This window comes from Perca flavescens, chromosome 2 (assembly GCF_004354835.1).
Source record: "Perca flavescens isolate YP-PL-M2 chromosome 2, PFLA_1.0, whole genome shotgun sequence".
Lineage (NCBI taxonomy): Eukaryota > Metazoa > Chordata > Actinopteri > Perciformes > Percidae > Perca > Perca flavescens.
In genome coordinates, this window is record NC_041332.1 from 29,780,810 (window position 1) to 29,806,633 (window position 25,824).

A 25,824-nucleotide genomic window follows, 5' to 3' on the forward strand; every position below is an offset into this window, starting at 1 on the left:
TCAGGTAACAGCCATTTTATTGTCTTAATTTCCTATTTCCTATTATCACAAAAGAGAAGGTGTCGATAAGAAGAGGCAGACACGTTTAAGAAAGCCCTTTAGGGACTGAAACAAGATGGAGATGCCAATACAAGAGAGAATCCATATTTATTGCACCATAATATAGATAGTATTAGAAGGCAATGACATGCTTCAACCACAAGAGGGAGCTCATTGATCGCTCTCATACAGAAAGGCTTTCGGTTTTCCTCTTACTGAATTAAAGAGCTGTCATGTCAGCAATTTCATCTTCGTCCAGTGGGATTTTCAGGCCACAAAATGATCATAATTGCCAATATGGCAGTGGTCAATGTAACATAAAGTTGTATTGAATTATATGCAGGAGTGTTTAGAGGAATTGTTCTTGAAATCAATCTTTTTTTTATTTCCTAAAAAGGGCCATGAACATTTAATTAGTTCGCCACTGTTAATCAACGTGCATCATTTTTCAAGTGAACTTTACTTTTCCTCCTTAGAAGTCTCATTAAATCTTATCACCTCGTCAGAATAAGAAAAAAATAGTAACCTTCTGTATCTTGGGATCCAAGATGCCTTTTTTGTCTGACAAAACAAACCCAATGTTAATATGACACACTGCCACAGAGAGCATTAATCTGAAAAGCTTTATTTCTTTTTAAACCCATAAATACGGACGATAATTGTTGCAGTCCGGTGAAAACTATTGTTCAGTATTTACAAAAATACCAACCTGTCAGGAAGTAAGGATGGTAGCTTCATTTTCAGCTTGACCGTCAATACTTTTATTTCATCAACCCACTGAAGACCAGGTACCATATACTGCCGTGTGACAGGGACATGATTACTTTGCATTTTCATACAGATCTACAAACATCACCGTCGTATCGTCCGTCGTTTCCTGAATGTCACGTGTGCCATGATTTGACTCGGTGTCTGTCATCTGGCTGCGTCTCGCAGAACAGTCTGACCTTCATGAGGTCTTCTCGCGTAAGATTGCCCTCACCAGAACTGGGTCGGCTCGGCCTTTGGTCTCCTTCTGAACCAGGCCCATCAGCTTGTTCAGAACTTTCTCGTTTCCATTTCTGATGGCGTGGACCTACAGAGAGGCACAAAACAGCTCAAACGTGCAAAAAAAAAAAAAAAAAAAAAAAAAAAAAAAAGACCATGTGATTACAAGTGAGAATTTGCATGTGAGCCCTCACCTCATCAGGGTGCGAGTCTACCACCTTCTGGCAGATGCTGTGCAGCTGTGCGGTGTCACTAACAAGACCCAAGTCCTGCTCCTGGATTATCTCAGGGGCCGTCCTGCCCGATGACCTCCACATCTCCTGGAACACCTGAGAGAGGGGAGAGACCAGGTGAGAACCACAACACAAATGTCTGTCTGTCTGTCTGTCTGTCTTTTTCACAGCAGACATTTTGACTTGTCATAGTAGGAAACGTTTTTGGTCTCTGAGGGAAATCAGGGTCTCTTTAGCTGCTAAATGCTGCACTATGTTCACCAGCTAGATGCTAACTATGTCTGTCTGCTGTTTAGTGCTGAGCAGGTAGTGTATAGTGTTTGTTTGTTTTTTAGAGCTTTTTCACTGAAAACAGCTGCCTGCTGCGAGCGAAAAACAACGCTATGAGAGTCGGTGAGAGTGAACCAAAACAGGTGGGACAGCTAAACGATGAGCTGAAACTTGCTATGGACCTTTTTCACAGCAGACATTTTGACTTGTCATAGTAGGAAAAGCACAGCTGAAATTGATAACCTTAAATATCACGATCTACCCTGGCTGTAGATGGGTGGGCCAACGCATTTTTTTGTCTCAGTGCAAGTAATTAGTTGTTTTGTTTTTTTTGTCTTTTGTTGGCTCACTTTTACTCACAACATGCTAACCGGCAACATAGGATTCCATTCACTATGCTAAGCTAAGTAGCGGCGGCGCTGCTGGTGTTGCACCGGACTAAAACAATGCATGCACAAAAAATGCGTTGGCCCACCTATCTACAGCTAGGGGAGACCGTGATGAGCTCTATTTCAACAAACGGGGGCGTATCCCTTTAACGATGGCTCAATTCCATCAAGTGTCCCAGTGAGCTATTCCAGTGAGTCAGCGTGCACAATACCAGGGCCTCTCCTAAGTGGAATGCAGCCATCATTAATGGTTTTGAATACACCTGTGCTTTTCCTACTATGACTTGTCAACAGGTCTGCCGTGAAATAGGCCTACTGAGTGACAGACGGAGCGGGGGATAATTGCCTGGTCTGAGCAGCTGACTGACCTGCTTGGCAACCGAAGAGGAGATGTGTCCTGTTTCCTGGAGTTCCAGCAGCTCAGCCAGGGCAGAAGGAGAGATTGGGCTGAAATCAAATGAAGATGTTGTTTCATTACAGTATAATAAATGCACTGAAGAATTGGTGAGGGGGTGTGGTGGTGGGAGGGACTCTATCAACATTCGTGATTTGACTATAATGTGTTTTGTCTTTTTCTACGTCTGCTTTGTTTATTCCCCAGGCTACCAGACAAACAGAAACAAGAAGCCAGTTAGAATACATTAAGTGGAGACACACAGTGTAGTGCAGACCAGACAGTCCATCTCAGCTAAAACCTCCTCCAAACACAGTCAGGAGAAACAAATAGATGAAAATGATCCATCTTGACAAACAAAACTCAGTCTGAAAGACTCAAAACAGAGCAGGGATTCCCATCTAGGGGCTTATCTGCAGTTTCCAGGGGGCACCCGGAACGCTCAACTAAATTACTAAAAGAAATATAGCCACATATTTGTGTAAAAGAGGAAAATAAACCGCAAAACCGGATTACCAATTGGTGAATGATTTGTTTGTTGATTTGTTTTTACAGAGCTGTGGGTCTGGTGACATATTTCACAGTTCTGTCGTCATGCTGGCACCATCCTGCCACAAATCGGCCACTGGACTGGACCGTGGCAGAGTGACTTGTCTCCGCTGGTGGAAGCTCCCCGAAACGTGCTCTTAATGACATGTCATATCAGGTGAGTTTCACCTCTCTGGCTACCTGACCAATGTGCTTCCCGATTTCGTATTTCATCTATACTACTCAAGGGCCTTGTAGCTAGAGGTGCAAAAAGAGCTTTGGACACATTATACAGGACAGCCAACGTAAAGACATTCCTTATTTACAGTCCTCCTATGGACGCGCAAGGAGATACACGCATCCTCATGAAAGCTCTTGAAAATCTTTTTATTTTACACCCAAAAAGCTACTTGCTGTATTTAGCCGAGTTTTTCCGTTTCTTCCCCGCCTGCAGCTTTTGACAGTCCTGCCGGCTACTCTACTTTGTCTCTCTAACGCGCCCTCCTTTCCACCAAAGCAAATGCAACATCATGCATAATAGACACACCAGCTACTTTGTGGTTCACTCACGCACAAAATGCTACACAAGAAAGTCTGGGAATAGTAGATAAAGCTAAAGCTCACAGCGTCTGCTCTGACGTCAGCCCATTACTTGTTTCAATTTAATTTGCTCTGCAATGAATGACTCAGCGGGTTCTTTTATTCTAAGAAATGATCATAGAACAAAATTGGGCTGAGTTGAACGACAGTGGGGAAAAAAAACATCAATTTCAATATCAACAAGCTGAAGTGAATTTTCTAAAGTCGTGATCAGTCAATCAGTTTTTTTTTAAAGCCACAGTCCCTATTACACTCCCATTTTAAGAAAATTGCTCAAATGAAATGAGCGTCTTATATCCAGCGTCACAGTATGCCAGAAACAGAATCAGTGGGAGACAACCGGTGTTGTTTTCATAGCCGGTGGCTAGATAGGCAAATGTGAAAAGGTACTATGGCAGCTTTCTCTTTGTATCAAAATATCAATAAAAGATTGTATTCGATTTCAAGAGTTTTTTTTTTTTTTTTTACCTTTACAAAATCCAACATGTTCCTGCTAACAGGCCTTCAGCAGGGAGAGATCTAAACAACACCTTCCAAAAAGTAATGATTTTACTAATTTAATTGGATTTGTTAAAACAGGCTTTTCTCTGACGGGCTGTCAGACCGTCGCTGGGGTTTTCTCATCGACAGACGCAAAGAATTAGGGAATATCGGATGATTTACGACCTCGCACATGTTATTGGTGTGTCGTATGCGACACTCTAATCAATATTTGTGAACGCTAAGAATCTAATAACCCTTGATGTCAATCAAACCAAAATCAGTACACTGTAGAATGGTTGATTCAGACAGAATTATTTTATCAAACTGAGGTTGATGTGCTGTCATTGTGCGGACACTGTAGCTCGACTATAAACACATTATTCTTAGCACTATACAGCAGAGAAAAACCCTAAATGCTTTGTAATCCAGTGTAAAACGTATTGAGGAATAGAGAGGAACCAGTTCAGTAACTTAGATTTTTAGTGGCATCTCCTATTGAGACAGAACAGAAGATTTTGTGGAATGTGTGTCAGGAGTAGCAACCACAAAATGAGATATTTAGAGATTTTTTACAATTGAAGTGAGTTTGTTATTATGATTCTTGTTGCCCTATACGTTTTGATTTCACTTAGCACAGTGGATTGCAACTTATTTTTCTTTGCTTAGTAAATTGAATATCAATATCAATAGGACTCTGGCTATTGTTTGATTCCATATGATGCCAGCTTCGACTGCTGTGCATATGAAAAGGTGCGATTATTCCTCATTCATCGGCACTAGATATAAAGCACATCGTTAGTTCAGGTAGAGCGCTGAAGTCGCTCTTGCATGAGCTGCTTCGTTCACGCGCCGTGATCATCCGCTCATTCACAGTCGTGCGGCTATCAGCTGCCTTGTCACGCTGAATCATATTCGTGCAGGTCTACAGCACGGCCATCATAACCCGCTACTTCTCAGACCGGATTTCGCTTCCCATTTACTACTAAAAGAAAGAAAGAGGGCGAGACTAATTTCTTTCAAGTTGTGAATTTATCCGTTAATTTGGTTCAATCAGACTGAACTTTGACAGGAAAAATTGGGAGGCTTGTTTGTTATAACTGCATGATGAAAAAAGTAGCAGAGAAGAAAGAATGCTGTTTAGCTGCAGGGAAGGACAGGGACAGAGGTTAATGACAGTAAAAGTCTTTGAGGAAACGCTGCATAATTAATGACTTTGTGCACGGCTGTTAGCCTAGCTCCTGCAGTTCATGTTTAAAACCCTTCCCGTGCTTTACTTCTTTTTTTTTTATTTCCCTTTAGCCTTTAACTAGCTTTGACTTTCCTGATAAATGCCTGAAACTCTTGTTGTTGCACTTTGCTTCACATTATTCACATATTCACTGCTGCACTTCTTTTAAAATGTTATGTATTCTATTTTTTAAACTTTATTTGTATTATTCAGTGGGTTTTATTTTCCATCTTATTTTGCATTATGGCATGCTTTCCCTGTTTTTATGTTCATTCTATGTATATTTTCATGTGAAGCACTCGGTGCATGTCATTTTCTTATTTAAAGTACTTTAAGCTAGCCTAGAAATCTAGACGCAGCCAGGGAGGTCTAGGCACTCTCCGTCGGCTTGCGAGCTGGAAAAACCAAATTCTGGTCAGGCCAATCACATCGTGTATAGAGTCGGTGGATGGTTACGTATGTGTTTATCAAGAGAGAATTAGTTCTCCCTGCAGAACCCTGCTGCTGGGATTTTTATGAGAGCTTGAGAGATTCTTTGTACACCAAATGCATCTGTATAACCATCTGCTTTAAATGCTTGATTTCCTGAAGTAGGTGTGTCTCAGAGTTAAGTTGAGTCATGAGCAGAAGGATATGGAGCTGAACTTCTGACACCCCTGATGCACTAAATCACTTTTAGGTGACAATTTATTTTGACATGAACTTGAAGCAGTGGCTTGAGACTCCTTAAAATAAAGAGAAGCCTGACAGACATTGTTTATGCCATAATTACAGACAGTGGTGGAGAGATGACAGGAAATGAGTGAGGGAGAGATGGGAGAGAAGGGTTCCCGGTCGGACCTGAACTCGGAGCATTGTGGATCATGGTCAGCTTCTTAACCCCTAAGCTATGCCCCAAGGCTTAGGGAATATAAGTGAATATTTTAACCTTTTTCTTTAAAAGGATGTTTTATTTATCCGAGTAGGCCTTCAGGCTAAAAACGATTCAGTATTTCACAGAAAAAAAAGCTAGAAGTTTGAGTGAATTAAGAGAAAGGTATCTAATGAGCTTCTGACTCTCAAGTTGAAAGCAGCTGCAGTAAAGCCATTTTCCCATGGGTATCTTTTATGTTCTATTCTAACCTGACTCCGCCAGATGGATTGCTTCGCATTTGCTCGGCATATCCATCTGGGAACTTTCCGTTGGAGAACTTTTGAGAAGGGGTAAAAATACTGGTTAGCTGATTGGATAAACCATCTGTCTATCACCTATGTTGGTGATAGACGGGCCAAATCAACCAATCAGATCCACGAAGCGTATGAAAATACAACCACAAGCCCGCCCCTGCTGCTGCAGGCAAAGCATAGCTCGTTAGCTCAGCAAGCAAGCAACATGTCGGTAAAGGATATTTGCTGTTTGTGTAACGAGAATTTAGGAAGAAAAGGTACCATTTTAGGTTCCCGGACCGCTGTCTGGAAATACTGGTTAGCTGATTGGATAAACCATCTGTCTATCCCCACCTAACCCACCTCAAAACCAACGCTGATTTGCCCCGGTCGTTTGGCTAACGGCTCCAAATTTTCTCTATCTCAAGATGCCAGACTGATCTGCGAGTGGAAAACTGGAGCTCGCGAGATCACGACGGTCTCACGAGGCTAGTTCCATTCTGCCACAGCTCGAATTCAACAACATGTTCAGGTACAGCATGCAAAAGGTATAAAGTGAGCGAGCCAATCACAAGAGGCTCAGAGGGTTCATGTGCTGGAGCCCTGACATCTAAGTCCTGAGCATTGGCAGCAGAATTGCACTGCATTCATGAGCCAAGTTGGCAAAAAAAAAAAAAAAAAAAAAAAACATTTAAACAAGACAAACAATATGCATTATGTAAATATTATAAAAGCCACATGAAAGGATGTGTGTGAGAGTCTCACCTCTGGTTCACACTCATGTCTTGCTGTTTGAGGTGACCCACCAGCTCGTTTGTCACCCAGCCAATCACCTTCCTCGGCTGCATCTTGGTCGCCTTCAACACCGCCTCAAAGTACTCCACCAGCCCGTCCTCATTCTGCAACAAAGCACCATGAAAATGCTTTCAGCCCTTCACATGCATATTATCTAATTAGGATCAAATCAGCCCAGCAGAGTCCAGCAGTATACGGCTGCCAAGCAGGACTGCATCCAAGCTGACTCTGCTTGGACTTGATCAGACGGCAATTAAACTACAGATGCAGGAAACAGATTTCTCAACAACTCCCCTCTCACTGGTTGCTTTCTACTCGCTTATAAAAACTCACCACCAGAGTGAAGCTGTGCTCGGGCAGGATGCCGTACGTTTGCACGAGCCTGTCTCTTTTGACACTGGGTAGCTCTGGCAGCCCTTCTCTTATCTTCTGCACCACCACCGCCTGGCATGCATCAATGCCAGAGGGCAGCGATGCGTTATCCTCATACACAATCAGAGGGGGCAGGTTGGGCTCTGGCATGAACCTGAAGGGAGGACGGGTGGAGAAAAACAAAAGGGAGGGGAAGAGAATGCTTTATCAGCAGTACAGATAAGCTTAGAGAAGAGGAGGTTGGCTTTTGTTTAGATACTAATGGTCCTCTTGACACCACACTTGTCACATTTCACTTACTCCCCTAATCATTTGACTCCATCAGCTTTAAACCTGTCCATCTAAAACACGCACACACACACACACACACACGCACACACACACGCACACACACACACACACACGCGCACACACACGCACACACACACACACACACACACACACACACACACACACGCACACACACACACACTTTCAGTCCCCATAAAAAAGATAATCTTCTGATATCATAACCCCACGCCAATTTTTACGTCAATAAACACAAGCTGGGACCAGAATGAGCAGACATGCAGAGAGCCCACAAACTCACCTGTAGTCCTGAAGACCCTCTTTGTCCCTCATAGGAATGGTCTCCCTAAACAAAAGATATGAAGATAAAACAAGAGGTATGAGTTCTACTTATGGAAATTTGGATTTTATTTTTTATGTTACAATTTTCTGATATTTTATAGACCAAATAATAAATTGAGAAAATAAATCAGCAGATGAATCCCCATAATCCCCTAGTTTTTAATGAATTCTCTTTTGTTTGCAACACTGTTTAAAAAAAAAAAAAAAAAAAAACGACAGCTGGCGACATAAAAACTATATTAAAAAGGTGTCCTGCCATACAAAACCGTTTTTATTTACATTTTTTGAAATATGTTAGGTCCTTATGTGTTTGTGTTATGTTGTGAATGTGAAAATGAACTGCTACCTCATTTGTCAGCTCTAGCCACTGAAAAGAAATAAGCAGAGAAATCAGGCCAATTACAAAAGCTGGTCAGTCTGACATCATATTGCCTGAGCTCATTACTATTCATTAGCTCACCCAGTTGGGCTGGGTAAAAGATTCTGACAGCCAGGCTCTCATTGGCTAGCTGTTAGCCAATCAGATTCAAACAGCTTAGCTTGTTGAATATTAATGAGAACTGGCAGAAATCGAGGTGAGTCTTCCTGTAGGCTTTCTATACCACGCTAGAATGGCTTGAAACAAGGTAACCAAGGCATTTTTTCCACAAAATAAATGTTACAGAGTCCATGGTAGAACTTCAGACATTACCACAAAGTAATGAAATACGTGTGGCAGGGCACCTTTAAATGGCAGGAAAAAGTGGACAAATGATGACCTTGTCGGCTTTCCATATTCCTTGGGATTAATCATTGCATCATTTTGTTTTCTATAGTGAGAGATTTTATTTACTGCGAAGACGTTCCCCAGCAGAAACACTGTCACGCCTATTCATTTTTGAGGCATCGGCCAATGGGGAAACTGCAACTTGACTGACTGATGGTGTAACTTCATCACTCACTCAGACTTTTGCGTTTACAGGGCTAGCCTCACTTTAATGCGGTACAGCCAAAAAAGGCTGGGAACAAATGAGTGGTGATGTCTTCCACAAACAAGTATAGACCAATCTGTAACACACACACACACACACACACACACACACACACACACACACACACACACACACACACACACACACACACACACACACACACACACACACACACACACACACACACACACACACACACACACACACACACACACACACACACACACGATAGGAAGGAGGCAGAGCACCAGAATATGACCAAGACTTCAGCTGTGTGCGTGCCGGCAGCTTCTGTGAGCTAACAAGCCTGTGAGTAGCACATAGCTCACAGATAACACAGCATGACGGCGGCATCCAAATGGCTCTATTCATCATGATTACCATGATGGTTCCTCCTCAGCAAAGCGCCGGACTAATGAACCAGGCACAGCTCCCAGTCAGAGGGTGTTGTACTGGCTCAAGCTTGGCATCACGGCCCTGCTTTGTCATCCTCTTTGTCATCCTCTTACCCTGATTTGGAATCATACGCCCGGGTCTCGTTTTGCACCGCCCCCCCTCTCTGCAGGACTCCGATCTGTCTCTTGATCTCGTAGTCTGGAGATGTAAAGGAGAACATGGCCACAAATACAGACTATTTATTCAATAACACCAGTACACACAGATTTCATTTTGTGGTAAAGGCCAAACATCTGCTGTGATACACTGGCACTCCCCGGGTCTCTGACTGCTGCCACATTATAACTGTGATAAACGATGTTTGTCTCCATGACTTTTAAATACCCGTTCGGCAGCAGAGTAAATGTGATACAACTTCATTGATAAATAATTCAAGCACAGCAACACGGTATGTCAAACCATGCTGCAAAACCTGCACGTAAAATGCTGAAATTTTCTGGCTGTGGCTCTTTGTCAGCTTTTTTAAGTGGAACTCAATCAACAGTCGGCAAAGTTAGAGTTGACGTAAAATCTATGCTTTTTTAAGTGAGCAGCTGCGAGAAGCCAATTCAGCATCACATGCTGCTGTCACACAGCTAATTGTTTGTGACTGGTTGTCAGTCCTAAACTCATGCTTCACAAGTTACTGCCAATATTAACTATGCACCCTGTCTTACACAAAGAACAAATTCTATCTTTAAGTATGAAAGAAATACAAATATGATGTTTGTGTTACACCTGACAACAATTGCAGGAGTGTGAGTATGCATCTTTCTAGGCTTCTTTGTGTGTGTGTGTGTGTGTGTACAAGTATTCAGATCCTTTACTTAAGTAAAAGGAGCAATACCACACTGTGGCAATACTCAATTACAAGTAAAGGTCCCACATTGAAAATATTATTTTAGTGCAAGTACACAAAAGTAGTATTGCAATGGGCCCTCAAGATACAGTTAGTTATCTGGGATTTCAGGTCGGGGACCCAGATTTGATCGATGGCTATGTGATGTTCTGTGTTGTGTGTCCCAGTCCGCTTTGGACCTGAACTGGGTTGGTTTGGGGGTGGGTAGAGGGAATTGAAGGGAAGTGACACACTGTTTTCACTAAGCTTTGTTCACCACAGATTGTGTTGTATGTCACGTGTTCTGAAAATTCAAAATTCAAATAAAAAAACAGTATTTGTAAAATGAACACGTATCAAAAGTACACATAATGCAGAAATACGGGCCCTGAGACGAGAGTGTTGTAATATTAGATACTGTGAAGGAAAACTGGAGAGCTGGTTAACTTGAGACAAGTTTTAGGAGACCTTGATGACTTACACAGAAACATGTATTGAAGCTTGATCGAGGAGAATAGGGATAAGCAGTACAAGTCAACCCCGGTGTAGTGCTAGGCTGCGTTCCGATCCACAGTGTACGTAAACAGTTCTCCCTGCTCCCTGATCGGGGAATGTCAGTTAAGGAAACTTCACTCGACAAAATTCCTCCAGTTGGAACACCCTGCAACGTCACTAACGCAGATGTCACTTCCTCTATGCGTTACCCTGGTAACGTAAACACCTTGGATACGTTGCTGCTACTGTGGAAATTGTATTCTACTGAACTGAAATATTGAAACAAAAACTGATACCATTACAAAATGTATTCAATTGAAATGTATGTAACTTGTGAATAAATGAGTTTTGATTCATTTAAAAAGACGTACGCTGTCGTTTTTAGCGAGGCGCAATGACTGATTGGTTATCTTGCTTGTGAGCGTCAGGCGAAGTGATGAACCGTTGTTCCCTACACGGTTTGCAGTTCCCTTTGAAGTTTGAACGGAGCATGTTTGCTCCCTACGGTTTGGAATCTTACTTAAAGATGCAGTAGGTAAGTCTTATAAAACTAACTTTCTGTCATATCTGCTGAAACTGACCCTATGTTCCAGTAGAACTACATGAATTATGTAATATAAAAAAAATCCAGTTCCTCTGGCACTACCTACAGCCTGTAGTGCGATTGGCAAAATTCCACCGCTCCCGGTTGATTTTCTCCAATCAGGGCCACAGGGGGTGTCTATCTGCCTGTCAATCACTGCTCAGGCACACACATGCATATAATTGGGTTCTCCCCTCCCCCTTCCCCGCGCACGAGCTGCAGAAAGGTTTCCCAAAACTCAGGTGAATATTGGAGTGGCTTTTCAGAGGTGGTGTGAGCTCCGGGATTTGAAAGATCTGAAGAACGATGCAGACGTAGCCACATTTCGTCTCGACAGGTAACATAATTACCATGAATGATTTATCTTTCACTTGGTTATTAGTAGTCAAAAGTCCACAAAGCTACGTCGGTGAGGATAATTGTAACGTTTGCACAGTGGTCGGTCTGATATGATGCTGAAATGGCTAACTAGCCTGCTAGTTAGCATCGTTTTACTGTTGGTGAGTAAAGTTAACATTTTGTAGTGTTTAGTTATTGAAAATGTTGTCTGGCTTAGGAGACGGTTTGGGCTGCAGCAGAAAGGGGGGAGGGACTGAGAAGTTGTTGATGTTCAAATTTGTTAGCAAAGTCCTGGATCTTCACAATCTTACCTACAGCAGCTTTAACATGGCTGAATACCCTGTGCAGTCCACTTCTCAGGGAACTACTTGGCAATCCGAACGCACCCCTATTGTATTTAAGGCGAGAAGTCAGTGTAACTGTTGGTAGTTTAAACTACAACAATGTATACTATTTTATAAGTAGTGGTGTAAAAAGTACAACATTTCCCTCTGAATTGTAGTTGAGTGGAAGTTTAAAGTAACATTAAATGGAAATACCCAAGGAAAGTACAAGTATCTTGCCGTTTTTACGGGAGGTTTTCTGCCAAACTATTTCTTGGCCAGGGCCAGTTGCCAGGTAACCAGTGGAGACACTAGAAGTCACTGGTCCCGGGCCAAAGAAATAGTCTGGTACATGACGCCATGTAAAATGGCAAATTTGTTGTTTTTACACTTTGGATTTTGTATAGATTAAACAAACGAGGTACAGTGTGCCTTGTCCTGTAGGTGGCTTTTGTTACCTTTGGACAGAGATAGACTAACTGTTTCCAGTCGTTGTGCTGAAAGTCTTTGTGTCCTGAAATAATCTTATCATCTAACTTCTGGCAAGAAAGCAGTACAGTACTTGAGTAAATGTACTTAGTTACATTCCAGCACGGTTGTTTCTTACCTTTTACTACCAGTTTGACTTGTAGCACACATAAAATTACACGCACACATACCCCAAGTAATTCTTTCAGGGTGACACAGCGTGAAAAATGTCGACTCACAAAAAGGTCTTTACTTTCAGAGTATGTGAGCGCAATCATGCAGCCGGTTGAGACCCATTCAGGTGGAAGAGTGTTCAAAGAGCCTCCCTAAATACCTGTCACTTTCCTAAGCCACCCTGCAATCCTTCTTTTAAGAAATGTAACTTTTTAAGGTGCTCACCTATAGCCCTGGCCAGGTATCGAACACTGTTGATGTTCTTCACCTCTGTCCTGACGCCCAGGGGCTCACCTGGTCTGTGGACGGATACGTTGGCATCTACTCTCAGCTGGCCCTCTGTGGAGAAAGAGAGAAAACATGCACACCGAGTGGGAAATAAGTTTGGGTTTAGCTTAGGAAAAAAAAAAAAAAAAAAAAAAAAAAGAGTGACTTCCATACCAGACATGTTGCCTTGACAGGTGCCTAGGGCTTGCAGGATGAGTTGAAGCTCTCTGACAGCTGCAGCAGCCTCCTCTCCGCAGCTCATGTCTGGCTCCATCACCAGCTCCATTAGACCTACACCTGACACATGTGAAGACAGCTGTTTTACATCCCTAATGTATCTGTCCCATGAAACTCTGTAACAAACCTCAACAGTTCTCACATTGTTGAGCAATTTAAATCCATGTCTCTCAGCGCATTTTTTCTTCCAGTTTTAACGCTTTAGTGCGTGACTTTTTGATATTAATAAACGTCCATTACATTCCAGCCATTGCCAAAGCTAATTAAGACTATCAGCTCCACACAACTCTCTCTGTATTTCTCAATATGGCTGTGTTCAGAAGATTGTGTCGTCCGGTGACTTTCCCGCGCAGAAGCTCGAGTGAAGATAATTACATCTTCTGAAGAGTCCATCATGTTTTTTTAATCCTGCGTGTCCTCCTTGGCTACCAGCAACTGCGTGGAGGAGGGGTGGGGGCGTGTGCACGATCACAGAAGGCTTGTATCATGTGGATGCGCCAACAGTTTTGTTGTCATTACTTAGAATTCCTCGTGGGGGGCGGCAGAAACTACGCACTATAGCTTTAAAGAAGGTTGTCCTAAAATATTTATCTTACTGTCAACACATTTCATGAGAAGACCAAAACCAACAACGCGTTAGTACATCTCTTAAAACTTCTGATGCGTTTTTAATAGTTTTTGGGCAATAATGAAGAGGAAAGGAAATAAGCTATATCAGGCTTTGGCTACACAGACACACTGGTAGAATTCATTTATTGTCCTTTTCATGGGATTTGTTGACAATAAGGGAAATATAGAACTCCCCCAGACTGTTCCTTTAAAACGTAGGACACAGACTAACGCATTCTAACGTTACCTGCTCTGTTGAGGTCTATAAGTGTCTGGCTGCGGAGGTCATCATGGAGACTCTTGCCGCTGTCCTGCTCCAGCTGAATCTGTTTGATGCTGACAGTTTTTCTGATCACCTGGCTCCTCTTTTTCCCTCCGAGGAGGCTGTAAGTCAGCATGCCATCAACTGCAATGGGCCGCCGTTGCTGAGTGATCTGGTATCCAGCCTGAAATTTTAAAAATACATCAGCCTGTATAAAATCTGGAAATAATTGTACAATGCCATCCTTTTATCTCTTTCATACTCACTTTGTAATATTAAAGCAACACTAGGTAACTTTTCCCGCTTCGGCCCCCCTACAGGTTTGAAGCGGAATTGTCCCATTATGTCTCATTTGAACTATAGATCCGCTATCCGATCTGGCAAACTTGCATAGTGCGGTTATAGCCGGTAGAGAGCCGCAAACTGTCACGAGCTGATGAACCACTGAAACGATTTTGCAAACATTATTGTAAGTTACAAAAAGTTCTCTAGTGTCACAAGCCCCCGGCTGAGCGCCGCTACGTTGGAGTTTACCCCGGTGGACGAGAGGGTCGCCTCCCTACGCCTGCGGGTTGTGGGGGGAAAAACTCTGACTATTGTTTGTGCATATGCACCAAACAGGAGTTCGGAGTATTCGGCCTTCTTGGAGACCTTGAGTGGAGTCCTGCATGGGGCGCCAGTGGGGGACTCTATTGTTTTGCTGGGGGACTTCAACGCACAATTGGGCAATGATGGAGACTACTGGAGAGGCGTGATTGGGAGGAACGGCCTCCCTGATCTAAACCAGAGTGGTTGTTTGTTGTTGGACTTCTGTGCTAGTCATGGATTGTCTATAACGAACACCATGTTCGAACATAGGGATGCTCATAAGTGTACCTGGTACCAGAGCACCCTAGGCCGAAGGTCAATGATCGATTTCACAGTCGTTTCATCTGATCTGAGGCCGTATGTTTTGGACACTCGGGTGAAGAGAGGGGCAGAGCTGTCAACCGATCACCATCTGGTGGTGAGTTGGGTCAGGGGGTGGGGGAAGACTCTGGACAGACCTGGTAAGCCCAAACGTGTAGTGCGGGTAAATTGGGAACATCTGGAGGAGGCCCCTGTCCGACAGACTTTCAACTCACACCTCCGGCGGAGCTTTTCGTGCATCCCTGTGGAGGCTGGGGGCATTGAACCCGAGTGGACAATGTTCAAAGTTTCCATTGCTGAAGCTGCGGCGAGGAGCTGTGGTCTTAGGGTCTTAGGTGCCTCAAGGGGCGGTAACCCACGAACACCGTGGTGGACACCGGTGGTCAGGGAAGCCGTCCGACTGAAGAAGGAGTACTCCGGAGGCAGTTGCAGGGTACCGAAGGGCCCGAAGGGCTGCAGCTTCTGCTGTGAAAGAGGCAAAGCAGCGGGTGTGGGAGAAGTTTGGAGAAGACATGGAGAAGGACTTTCGGTCGGCACCAAAGTGCTTCTGGAAAACTGTTTGCCACCTCAGGAGGCGGGGAACCATCCAAGCTGTGTACAGTAAGGATGGGACACTGTTGACCTCAACTGAGGAGGTAATAGGGCGGTGGAAGGAGCACTTTGAGGAACTCCTGAATCCGACTAATACGCCCTCTATGTTAGAGGCAGAGCTGGAGGATAACGGGGGATTGTCGTCGATTTCCCAGGCGGAAGTCACTGATGTAGTCAAACAACTCCACAGTGGCAAAGCCCTGGGGATTGATGAGATCCGTCCAGAAATGCTCAAGGCTCTGGGTGTGGAGTGGCTGTCCTGGTTGACACGCCTCTTCAACATTGCGTGGAAGTCTGGGACGGTGCCAAAGGAGTGGCAGACTGGGGTGATGGTTCCCCTTTTTAAAAAGGGGGACCAGAGGGTGTGTGCCAATTACAGGGGTATCACACTTCTCAGCCTCCCTGGTAAAGTCTACTCCAAGGTGCTGGAAAGGAGGGTTCGGCCGATAGTCGAACCGCGGGTTGAGGAGGAACAATGCGGATTCCGTCCTGGTCGTGGAACAACGGACCAGCTCTTCACTCTCGCAAGGATCCTGGAGGGAGTATGCCCAACCGGTGTTGGTGTGTTTTGTGGATTTGGAGAAGGCGTATGACCGGGTCCCCCGGGAGATACTGTGGGAGGTGCTGCGGGAGTATGGGGTGAGGGGGTCTCTACTCAGGGCCATCCAATCTCTGTACGACCAAAGTGAGAGCTGTGTCCGGGTTCTCGGCAGTAAGTCGGACTTGTTTCAGGTGAGGGTTGGCCTCCGCCAGGGCTGCGCTTTGTCACCAATCCTGTTTGTAATATTTATGGAAAGGATATCGAGGCGTAGTCGGGGTGGGGAGGGCTTGCAGTTCGGTGGGCTGGGGATCTCATCGCTGCTCTTTGCAGATGATGTGGTCCTGATGGCATCATCAGCCTGTGACCTTCAGCACTCACTGGATCGGTTAGCAACCGAGTGTGAAGCGGTTGGGATGAGGATCAGCACCTCTAAATCGGAGGCCATGGTTCTCAGCAGGAAACCGATGGAATGCCTTCTCCAGGTAGGGAATGAGTCCTTACCCCAAGTGAAGGAGTTCAAGTACCTTGGGGTTTTGTTCGCGAGTGAGGGGACAATGGAGCGGGAGATTGGTCGGAGAATCGGCGCAGCGGGTGCAGTATTACATTCAATCTATCGCACCGTTGTGACGAAAAGAGAGCTGAGCCAGAAGGCAAAGCTCTCAATCTACCGGTCAGTTTTCATTCCTACCCTCACCTATGGTCATGAAGGCTGGGTCATGACCGAAAGAACAAGATCCAGGGTACAAGCGGCCGAAATGGGTTTCCTCAGGAGGGTGGCTGGCGTCTCCCTTAGAGATAGGGTGAGAAGCTCAGTCATCCGTGAGGAGCTCGGAGTAGAGCCGCTGCTCCTTTGCGTCGAAAGGAGCCAGTTGAGGTGGTTCGGGCATCTGGTAAGGATGCCCCCTGGGCGCCTCCCTAGGGAGGTGTTCCAGGCACGTCCAGCTGGGAGGAGGCCTCGAGGAAGACCCAGGACTAGGTGGAGGGATTATATCTCCAACGTGGCCTGGGAACGCCTCGGGATCCCCAGTTGGAGCTGGTTAATGTTGCTCGGGAAAGGGAAGTTTGGGGTCCCCTGCTGGAGCTGCTCCCCCCGCGACCCGACACCGGATAAGCGGACGAAGTGGATGGGTCATTGCTTGCTGTAGCTATTTTTCAGCTATTTTCAGTGTGCTGAAAAGTGCTGTAAATTTGGGTCAGTTTATTGTCCAGTCATACTTTGAGTGAATGAATGGAAAGATCCCTCATTGTGTGTAAACAAAATATCCTTTTTCAATCGGAAATACATCAAATTATGCATGTAAAAAATAACATATACAATAACATTATGCAATAAAGACAACAGTCTTTATCACTATTTCAGTGAAATAACAGCAAAGTATGGCCAGTCAGTGTTATGGGTCTACGTAAAGGTGAGGCAGGCAGCATCGATTAAACACAGAGCTGGCTGATTGGCCGGGCCGTGATTATAATGCAGCAGGAGTGCTGCCACTTCACTCAAGGTTCCCACTCAGAAAAACATAAGAATAAATATTTCACTTACTCCTCTATTCCTAAAAGAATCTGCTGCTCCAAGTATTAATTCTCCATGTTACTATGGCAACCGCATCACAGGAACTACGCATTAATCATACTTATGCTAAAGGGAGTGAGTATGTGGGAGAAGAGATTGGGGGGCTGTTAGTCACTGGCTCTCTGTACAATGTGCCTGATCGACACAATCAATCACCTCCACACCTCCTCCTTTTAAATCAGACGAAAGAAAAAAACAAACCGACTAATGGGGGATTTTCTTTTTCAATTCCTGTTCTTCTTGGAGGATTCAATCTTTAAATCTGCTGGATTTTTTGTGAATACTGTTGCAGCTCATCAGAAATCCCCTGTTTCTTACTTAATCTTTCCATGAGTTGGGTCCCAGCCGTTGTCTCTCCATACAGTACATCCTGGAGAATCTGTACAAGTAAAGACTATTTGCATGCATTTCCTGCATAACAAATCAGCTGCTGTTGCTACATTATGAAGGCTGTTGCTAATCAGACCCTGATAGCCACGTTTCCCCCCCACCAATTACTCTCTAGGCCCTAATGAGCAGTGATGCTCCAAACACTCCCTGTGACCCCTCACCCCCTTTATATCCAAAGTTAGTGAAGCAGGTCTGCTCACATACTGTACAAACAGGATGGGACACACATACACACATTTGGAATTCATTTCCATGTTGTGAGCCGCTGAGTCATTCTCTGACAAATTTTTAAAGTCACTAAACAAACAAGACTCAGTCGGCTGTGTCATTCTTTGTGCCAGCAAACTGATCTCGGCTACCCATGGGGGCCACAAAGACATTCATAGCTGTCATTAAACACATGTCAAAGCTTCAATAGCCAGGCTATGTCTATTTATTTGGAAACTTAATATCTCAAGGAAATTGTAATTATTTGTTTTCGCTGCTAGGCTAGTGTGGAGCTGCTGAGGCATGTTATTAAAGGGCTGTTAACAACTTCCTTGCCTGCCATTCCATTTGAAAGAAGGAATGCCGGTTGGACAGCAGCATTAATCATTTAATGAGCAACTGTGGTGTTTTACAAAATGCAATCAGGGATTTCTAGTGGAACATATCAATAATGTACAACGCAATTTACAAATGTATTTTTCAAGAGCGGGATAATTTCTCCCTCAAACTTGCTACTGGTTTGGTTTTACGAGCATTGATTACACTTAAACTTTAGGTCGGATGCGAAAAATTCCCCATCATCTGCATAATTAAAACCACTCGGACTTTAGTTTACCAAGCTGTTACACACAACATCACTCTTTTGGAGCAGCTGAGGAGACTTATGCAAACTAAATAATTATAAACAAGGCAACAGCAGGTATTTTGCACAGGGCACACAGTGAATCTAAAACCCAAATAATGGATCAGGCTCAACCTGCCGGCATGAGTTGTTTGGGAAATCTTGCAGAAAAATAAAAGTTGTAATCGGGTATTATCGTCCCTGCTGTGTGTGTGTCAACTGTTGGGCATTACTCCAAAGGAGGTGATGCAATCACCAGCAAACACACAAAAGAGCAAGAGGAACCCAACAGTAATTCCTGCGCTTCTGGATGGGATTTTGCTGACTTTTGCTGACTTTCTGGGGAGATAATGTATGCCTACTATTGTAATTAAAATATGTACTGCTGCAACTGTGTGATAACCAGTAAGTATGTGAAATGGGGGAAATCTCCATCTATCAATATCTAAACTGTAGTGTTCCATGAAGCCTTATCAGTCACATCCTCACAAAACAGTCAAGTAAGGAATTAGAGCAGAAACTAATCATAAATATCAAAAGGAAGAGATCATTTATTTCAGTGCTACAGAGTAATAAAAATAATGCAATAAAAATACCATCTGGAGCTCATACTCATACGCGTATTGCTTGCTAATTCCGGAGGGTACTCTCATATTAAGCCACTTCTTTGCAAGTTTTATGAAATTCTACCAACGGAAATCTGTTTTTCAAGTTCTTCAGCCCATAATAATTACCCTCCTCATTACCTTGCCCAAAGCGGTGTTAGCATAATATCTTACCAGGGAAAGACTTTAAACACTCAAAATGCTAAATTCTCCGACACCTTTCTTCTGAGAATTTCCAGATTTATTAGAAAAGGTCTCTCTGTGGGGCAAATTTACCACAGAGTTCCCATGACATTTTGTCTTTTCCATCTCAGCCTTAAAATGTCACTCATAATAGCAGTGAAATTACCCTTGGGCTCTGAAGGGTAGTAAAACCTTGCCATGCAAGCACTCCATTATAGAGAGCAGAGTGTACATCACTTGGACTGTTAAATAGAAATATCAACGTTAAAGACGTTTCTTTTTGGAATACCTCTACCACTAACTTACCAGACTGCTATTTGGCTCATATGACATGTTGTTGGCGTTTACATACTAACCACATTCCCATAACATGAGTACAGGACCGATATGTAATTCCTCAAATACCATGTTGGCAAACATGTACTGTATGTTCTCCCTCTTTGATTCCTTAACAGCAGTACATTTGAAAACTGCAATAAGAGGAATTTGAAGCTGCAATAAATATTTTTTTGGCCATTATGGGGGCAGCGAAAAACACATCATACAACATATCCTTTTAAGTTGATATGGGGAACTTGTTAACAATAAGGTTGCTTGTTTAAACATCCAACAGTTACAAAGCAACATTAGCATTCCTTTGGAGTCGACGGAGCATTTTAGCGTCTTTCACTTCATTGTTTTGGTGTTGCGGTCTCTATCTATACTGTTTTGGTTCCCTCTCACTGCTCTCGATCATCATTTCCAGCCACCGCAGGCAGTTAGTTTCAGTTAAAAAAAGCTCTGAAAACTCACAGCATGCCAATTCCCTAGCACCAAACATCAAACACATAAAGTTAGCTATGAGCTTGTGAATATAGTAGAGCATGGAGTGCCAGATATTTCCCTCAGGAGTTGGTGGAGACCAAAACAGATTAAAATGTAACAGGCATAAAAGGATTAGACTAATTAGACTCATTCATCAGACAGAAACAAGACTGCAAATCAATACTAATGTTGCTCCTTTTCTGCTTATAAATAGGCAACGGTTTGCTACATGCTAACACGTTCACTATCCCTAAATTATCAGCCAAGAGAAGGAAATGATCTGTGGATAATGTAAAAAAATAGAAGTGCACTAAAGGAAATGAGCTGGTAAGTAAAAAAAAAAAAAAACAACACTGGTCATTTTCAACAACAGCTTTCGGTGTCATTTGTCTGTACGTGTGGCAAATAGCATTTTCGCTGCTTCAGCGAGACTTGCTCACTATTTGAATTACAGCTCATGAGGAGGAGAGTTCCGTGGGAGAGCTGTGATAGAGAAGTTGGAGGCAGATGAGGACAGCATATATTAAAGCTAAAGCAACGTTGCAGCAGGACTATAGTGTCTTTACACTGCTGTTACCCCCACTAACATCTGTGGTCCCACCTGTTATTAACCTTGATGTTGCACAGAAAGCAACAATTGAGGACAGGGAGTGAAACACTCACAGGGAGGTCCGCGTAGAAGTAGTGTTTCCTGTCAAACAGTGATTTCCTGTTTATGGTGCAATCGAGAGCCAATCCTGTCATCACAGCTGCCTCGACACATCGTTTGTTCAGGACCTGGGGACACACAGGGACATTGCCTGATGTCCTAACAAGAAGGCAAACGCAAAACAGGTTATCTTTGTTTGAAATCAGTTACGCGACACTTACGGGTAACGTGCCTGGTAAGGATGCATCAAAAGGCGACACCAGGGAGTTTGGAGGTGCTGAGAAGCGAACCCCTGAGCCAGAGAACAACTTGGTGTTGGAGTTAATCTGGGCATGGACTTCCAAGCCCACCACTCCAACCAGCTGCTGGGGAGCCCTGAGAGAGAGAGAGAGAGAGAGAGAGAGAGAGAGAGAGAGAGAGAGAGAGAGAGAGAGAGAGAGAGAGAGAGAGAGAGAGAGAGGCATGACCACATCAAAGAAGCCTCTAGCCCTCTACTATACAGGTGGACTAATAAGAACAGAAACAGCCAGAAAAGTTGCTATATAGAACACCCCCAGACACTTCAAACGGAAGTTGTATCTTAATGTCCTACTGCACACATTTCTTAGCAGGTTATTCGAACTAGAAAAGTGACTAAAATAGGTATACTGAGAAAAGTCAGTATGCGTACTAAAAACCTTTTTTTTTTTTACTGTGCTGTTAATGTAAACTAATTTCCCACAATGCAATGCCGAAAGGAAACAGAGGTACTATGCACAACTAGGGGGAAAAACATTTGCATTTGGTGGTGAGAATGTGATTATTTGGTTCTGGAGGGAGTTGTGTGAGAAAATAGTACCCCCCCAGGCAGATTAGTGGTTCCTCCATGTCTCTGTGGACAGTATTATTCCCATGCTGGAATAAAATGGTTTCTTGTTTGCTGTGTGATTATCTGATTCAACCCAAATTAATACAGGAATATGTGCCATTTGAGCAAAGTATCAAAGTATTAAAACTAGATTTGGACCATGGGACAGTTCATGTCAGTTTATATTGTACTTTAGTAAAACATCTCTTATAGCCTACCGTAACAAAGTTACATTCAATCCCATTACGTATAAGTAGTAAAACCCCGGGATACTGGGGTCCCGCTTTGCTCAGTTGGTAATCCAGCCCAGAGGTTGAGTTTGGAGACTACAACTTTAAACAGTGTGGTATTTGAAATACATGGGCTTGCAACAGGCAGGGAGGATAAAAAAGATGCTAATAAGTTGCATTACGGGGTGTAGGATCCAGTGTTTCTCTTGATCCATGTTAGGGACTAATAATTGTTTTTAATATGGCTGATCCAATTTCTTACCTTTTCATTAAGAAAATCTGTCTCTTGCAGGTGCCTCAAATGTTTGAAAGTACAACACTAAATCACTGGAGTATATCTCTTTAAGGTAAGGGGAACACAATTTTATGGACAGACCATAGACTGTTAATATTAACTAATAATATAGTCTATGGGACAGACTACAACTACAACACAGTATATATAGAAGACTACAACCGACGTTCACTCAGTGCGCAACAACTTTATGTAACCATAGCAACAGTACCTAACACTTCCCTCACCCCAGTTATCACAATTTCAACACAGCTTTCTTCAGTAAATTAGCGAGTTGTCACAGTTTTAATCCGAGGAATCTTGATATAGGTAACTTTTTACAAAAATATTCGACTCGGCGGAGGAAACCTCTTCCCTTCCACCTATCTATTGTAGGACACATTAGATATTAGCCTGCTGCTTATCAGCTAGCTACATACAGGTGAGTAAGGTCCAGGTCATTTACACTATAACACAGTAGCTAGTCCATCTTAGCAGCCTCACTTACCTTTTCGCTCTCAGCTGCGGTTGACTGCCGCATCGTGGGCTTGATGTGTTTATCCGTCTGATAACAAACGACGCCTTTGGATAAACTATCGATAGCCGTTTATTCATACTATGGAGCAGCTCACTTGCTGCAACAGAGGAGGCAGCCATGTTGTAATGTTCCGGGGAACACGGGAGCTGTAGTTTTTTTAAAGTGACGTGCTATATGTGCGTGAACGCTACTAGCTTACATGTTAAAACTACAAAGCCCAGTCTCGGTAGGATTCTGGTTTCCGACACGAGCTGCATCATTTCCGTTTTGACAATTGGCGGGACCTCTTCACATGTCATGCTAGTTGCTTGTTTACGGAGTTTGAGAACTTGCATTCAAGAGGCACCGCTGATAAAAACCATACGACAATGATGGCTAAAAACGGAAAGGACGCCTGTGGAATAAATGGTGACGTGCCATCGGTATCTTCACACTGCAGCAACGAAGCTTTTGCTAACAAGTCACACTCCGCTGTGGTGAACGGAGCAGCAATGGAGGCATCGTCTCACTCAAGGCTGCAGAATGGAGGAACCGGGGCGGAGAGGTTCACCTTCAGCCCCGAGCCCACCATTGAGGACATCAGGCGGATGCAGGCGGAGTTCACGGACGAGCGGGACTGGAATCAGTTTCACCAGCCCCGCAACCTGCTCCTGGCTATGGTCGGTGAAGTGGGCGAGGTGTCGGAGCTCTTCCAGTGGCGGGGGGAGGTGGCCGAGGGCCTGCCGAACTGGACCGAGTGCGAGCGAGAGCAGCTGGCACAGGAACTCAGCGACGTGATGATCTACCTGGTGGAGCTCGCCGAGAAGTGTCACGTCGACCTTCCCCAAGCGGTGCTTCGTAAAATGGCCCTGAACCGACTGAAATACCCCGCCAGCAAGGTGCACGGATCGGCCAAAAAGTACACCGAGTACAAGGACTGAGTTTAGGTTTAGAGTTAAGAAGCAGAGGTCAACCAGGGAACGCAGGCAGTGACTGCTGTGGCCTGCTGTGCTCACTTCACTGGCAACATGCTGCAGTTTGATTATGGCCAGGCCCACTACTGAACATGTTATCCCTGGGTTCAAATGTTTGTTTGTTTTCTGGGTTGACTTGTTACTTGTAACTATATACATATATATACACACATTCATCCTTTAGTAGGCAGGGCACTTGGGAGTGAGTGTACGTTTACAGCATCCTTAGGCTTTTTTAGGTTAACTTTTAAATGTTTTTAGTCTAATCATTGCCTTCGGTGAATTTGAGGCAATGCATACTCTTTGCAGAAAATATTACTGTTGTGCAGTGACTTTGGGGAGTACTTAAAAGAATATATTTCTCACTGAATTCTTTTTATGTTTTGGCTCCAGTTTAGGAGTGTGACAGAGTGGATTAGAGAGTTGGGAGTTGAAGCAGATGATTGATGACCATCCATGACAAGATTAATTGTGAAATGTTTTTTTTTTTGTGTGTGTCATTAGGTTTTTTGATTACCCTCATTTCCCATCAGGGTTCAACTCATCTTCTGTTTTGTTCACATCACAACTGTCACTTTTTTTTTTCTGAAGTAAAAGTTGCTTTAATTCTGACTTGTGTGTTTTCCGCTCATTTGTCATTTAGTCAAAACTGGCTGTGATGGGAGCAGTAGCTTGTTTGCTGGCTACATGAAAGTAAACACAAGAACTTTGAAAGAAATTTCCACACAATCTTCCAGTTTATTTGATACACCTAGCGGAGACTAATGGTCTAAAACTACAACCGCCTTAAAGTAAATCTTAATTTCATGAAGGCTGTATAGCTTATGTTAAAACAATTTTAGAGGTTTTGTTTAAATTGTATGGTCATTTTGGAGGCTATAGTCTGAGAGTCCGGTCCCGTTCTGATTGTTGATTAACGCAGATTGCTGATTGGCTCTCATAAGGGGCTGGATGGGTGGTGCATAGCACACTGCCATCAGTCCATGAGGCAAATGTCTGTGATTACTCCACATTTTTGTGTATTTATTTTTATTGTTTTCGTAACAAGGAGATTACTCCACATTTTAATTGTGATATTTAGTGAGTAAAATCTGAATCTGCAATGTCTCTGTCAGGTAAATGTAGTAACTTAATGTTTTCTCTGAAGTAGAAGTACACTGTAAGTCAGTAGTAGGCTATACAGTGTGGTTGTATATTAAGTGCTTTGGGATCCTTCTGTAAGTAATTTTGGGGTACAATGGTTCTAGTGAAAGCTACAAGCAGCAATACCACATTGACCCGATCCAAACGGGCACATTTTGAACGGGCACTCTACTAGTCTTATTTTTTAGGCCTTTATTTGAAAGGACAGCTTAGATGTGAAAGAGGGGGGGGGGTGGGCGAGAGAGGGGGAATGAGGCAGGCAAGGACTGAGCCTCTGTACATGGGGCGCATGCTCTACCAGGTGAGCTACCCAGGCGCCCCGTACTAGTCTTATTTAAATCGGCAGGAGTGAATATAGTGTTAAGCTGACTCTACCGATTTATTCCACCATTGAAACTGATAAATCTTTCAGTAAAAATGTGAGAAGCAAAACATGTCTTTTTGTGCGCAAGAGAAGAGCATTTAGTGTAACACAGTGATGAAGACGTCTGTCTGATATTTTTGAGAAACAAACATAGCCCTCAGCCGTATATCCTGATAGTCATGAGTCATCCACAGGCTGCAAAGGAGAACGGTCATGCATCACTAAAATGTTGCTCTGTGTGCAAGTCGAACCTCACTCCAAAGTAAACAGCTTTTAACTTAAGCAGAAATGACATGGCATGCCACATTA

At 43.6% G+C, this 25,824-nt stretch overlaps 2 protein-coding genes across 2 annotated transcripts; one reads left to right on the forward strand and one right to left on the reverse strand.

Annotated features, from left to right (window-relative positions):
• Positions 1 to 24,016, reverse strand: gatb (glutamyl-tRNA(Gln) amidotransferase, subunit B). Its single transcript, XM_028603746.1, has 13 exons — positions 23,026 to 24,016; positions 21,388 to 21,541; positions 21,181 to 21,294; positions 14,081 to 14,279; positions 13,162 to 13,284; positions 12,946 to 13,059; positions 9,575 to 9,659; positions 8,054 to 8,098; positions 7,426 to 7,618; positions 7,063 to 7,196; positions 2,287 to 2,365; positions 1,221 to 1,355; positions 1 to 1,114 (listed from the first exon to the last, which is right to left on the reverse strand). The coding sequence occupies exons 1-13, from the start codon at positions 23,172 to 23,174 to the stop codon at positions 989 to 991; spliced, it is 1,650 nt and encodes a 549-aa protein (XP_028459547.1). The 5' UTR covers positions 23,175 to 24,016; the 3' UTR covers positions 1 to 988.
• Positions 23,267 to 24,620, forward strand: dctpp1 (dCTP pyrophosphatase 1). The gene has a single exon (XM_028603758.1). It carries the CDS (start codon positions 23,424 to 23,426, stop codon positions 23,973 to 23,975), a length of 552 nt encoding a protein of 183 aa, XP_028459559.1. The 5' UTR covers positions 23,267 to 23,423; the 3' UTR covers positions 23,976 to 24,620.
• The last annotated feature ends 1,204 nt before the right edge of the window (positions 24,621 to 25,824 follow it).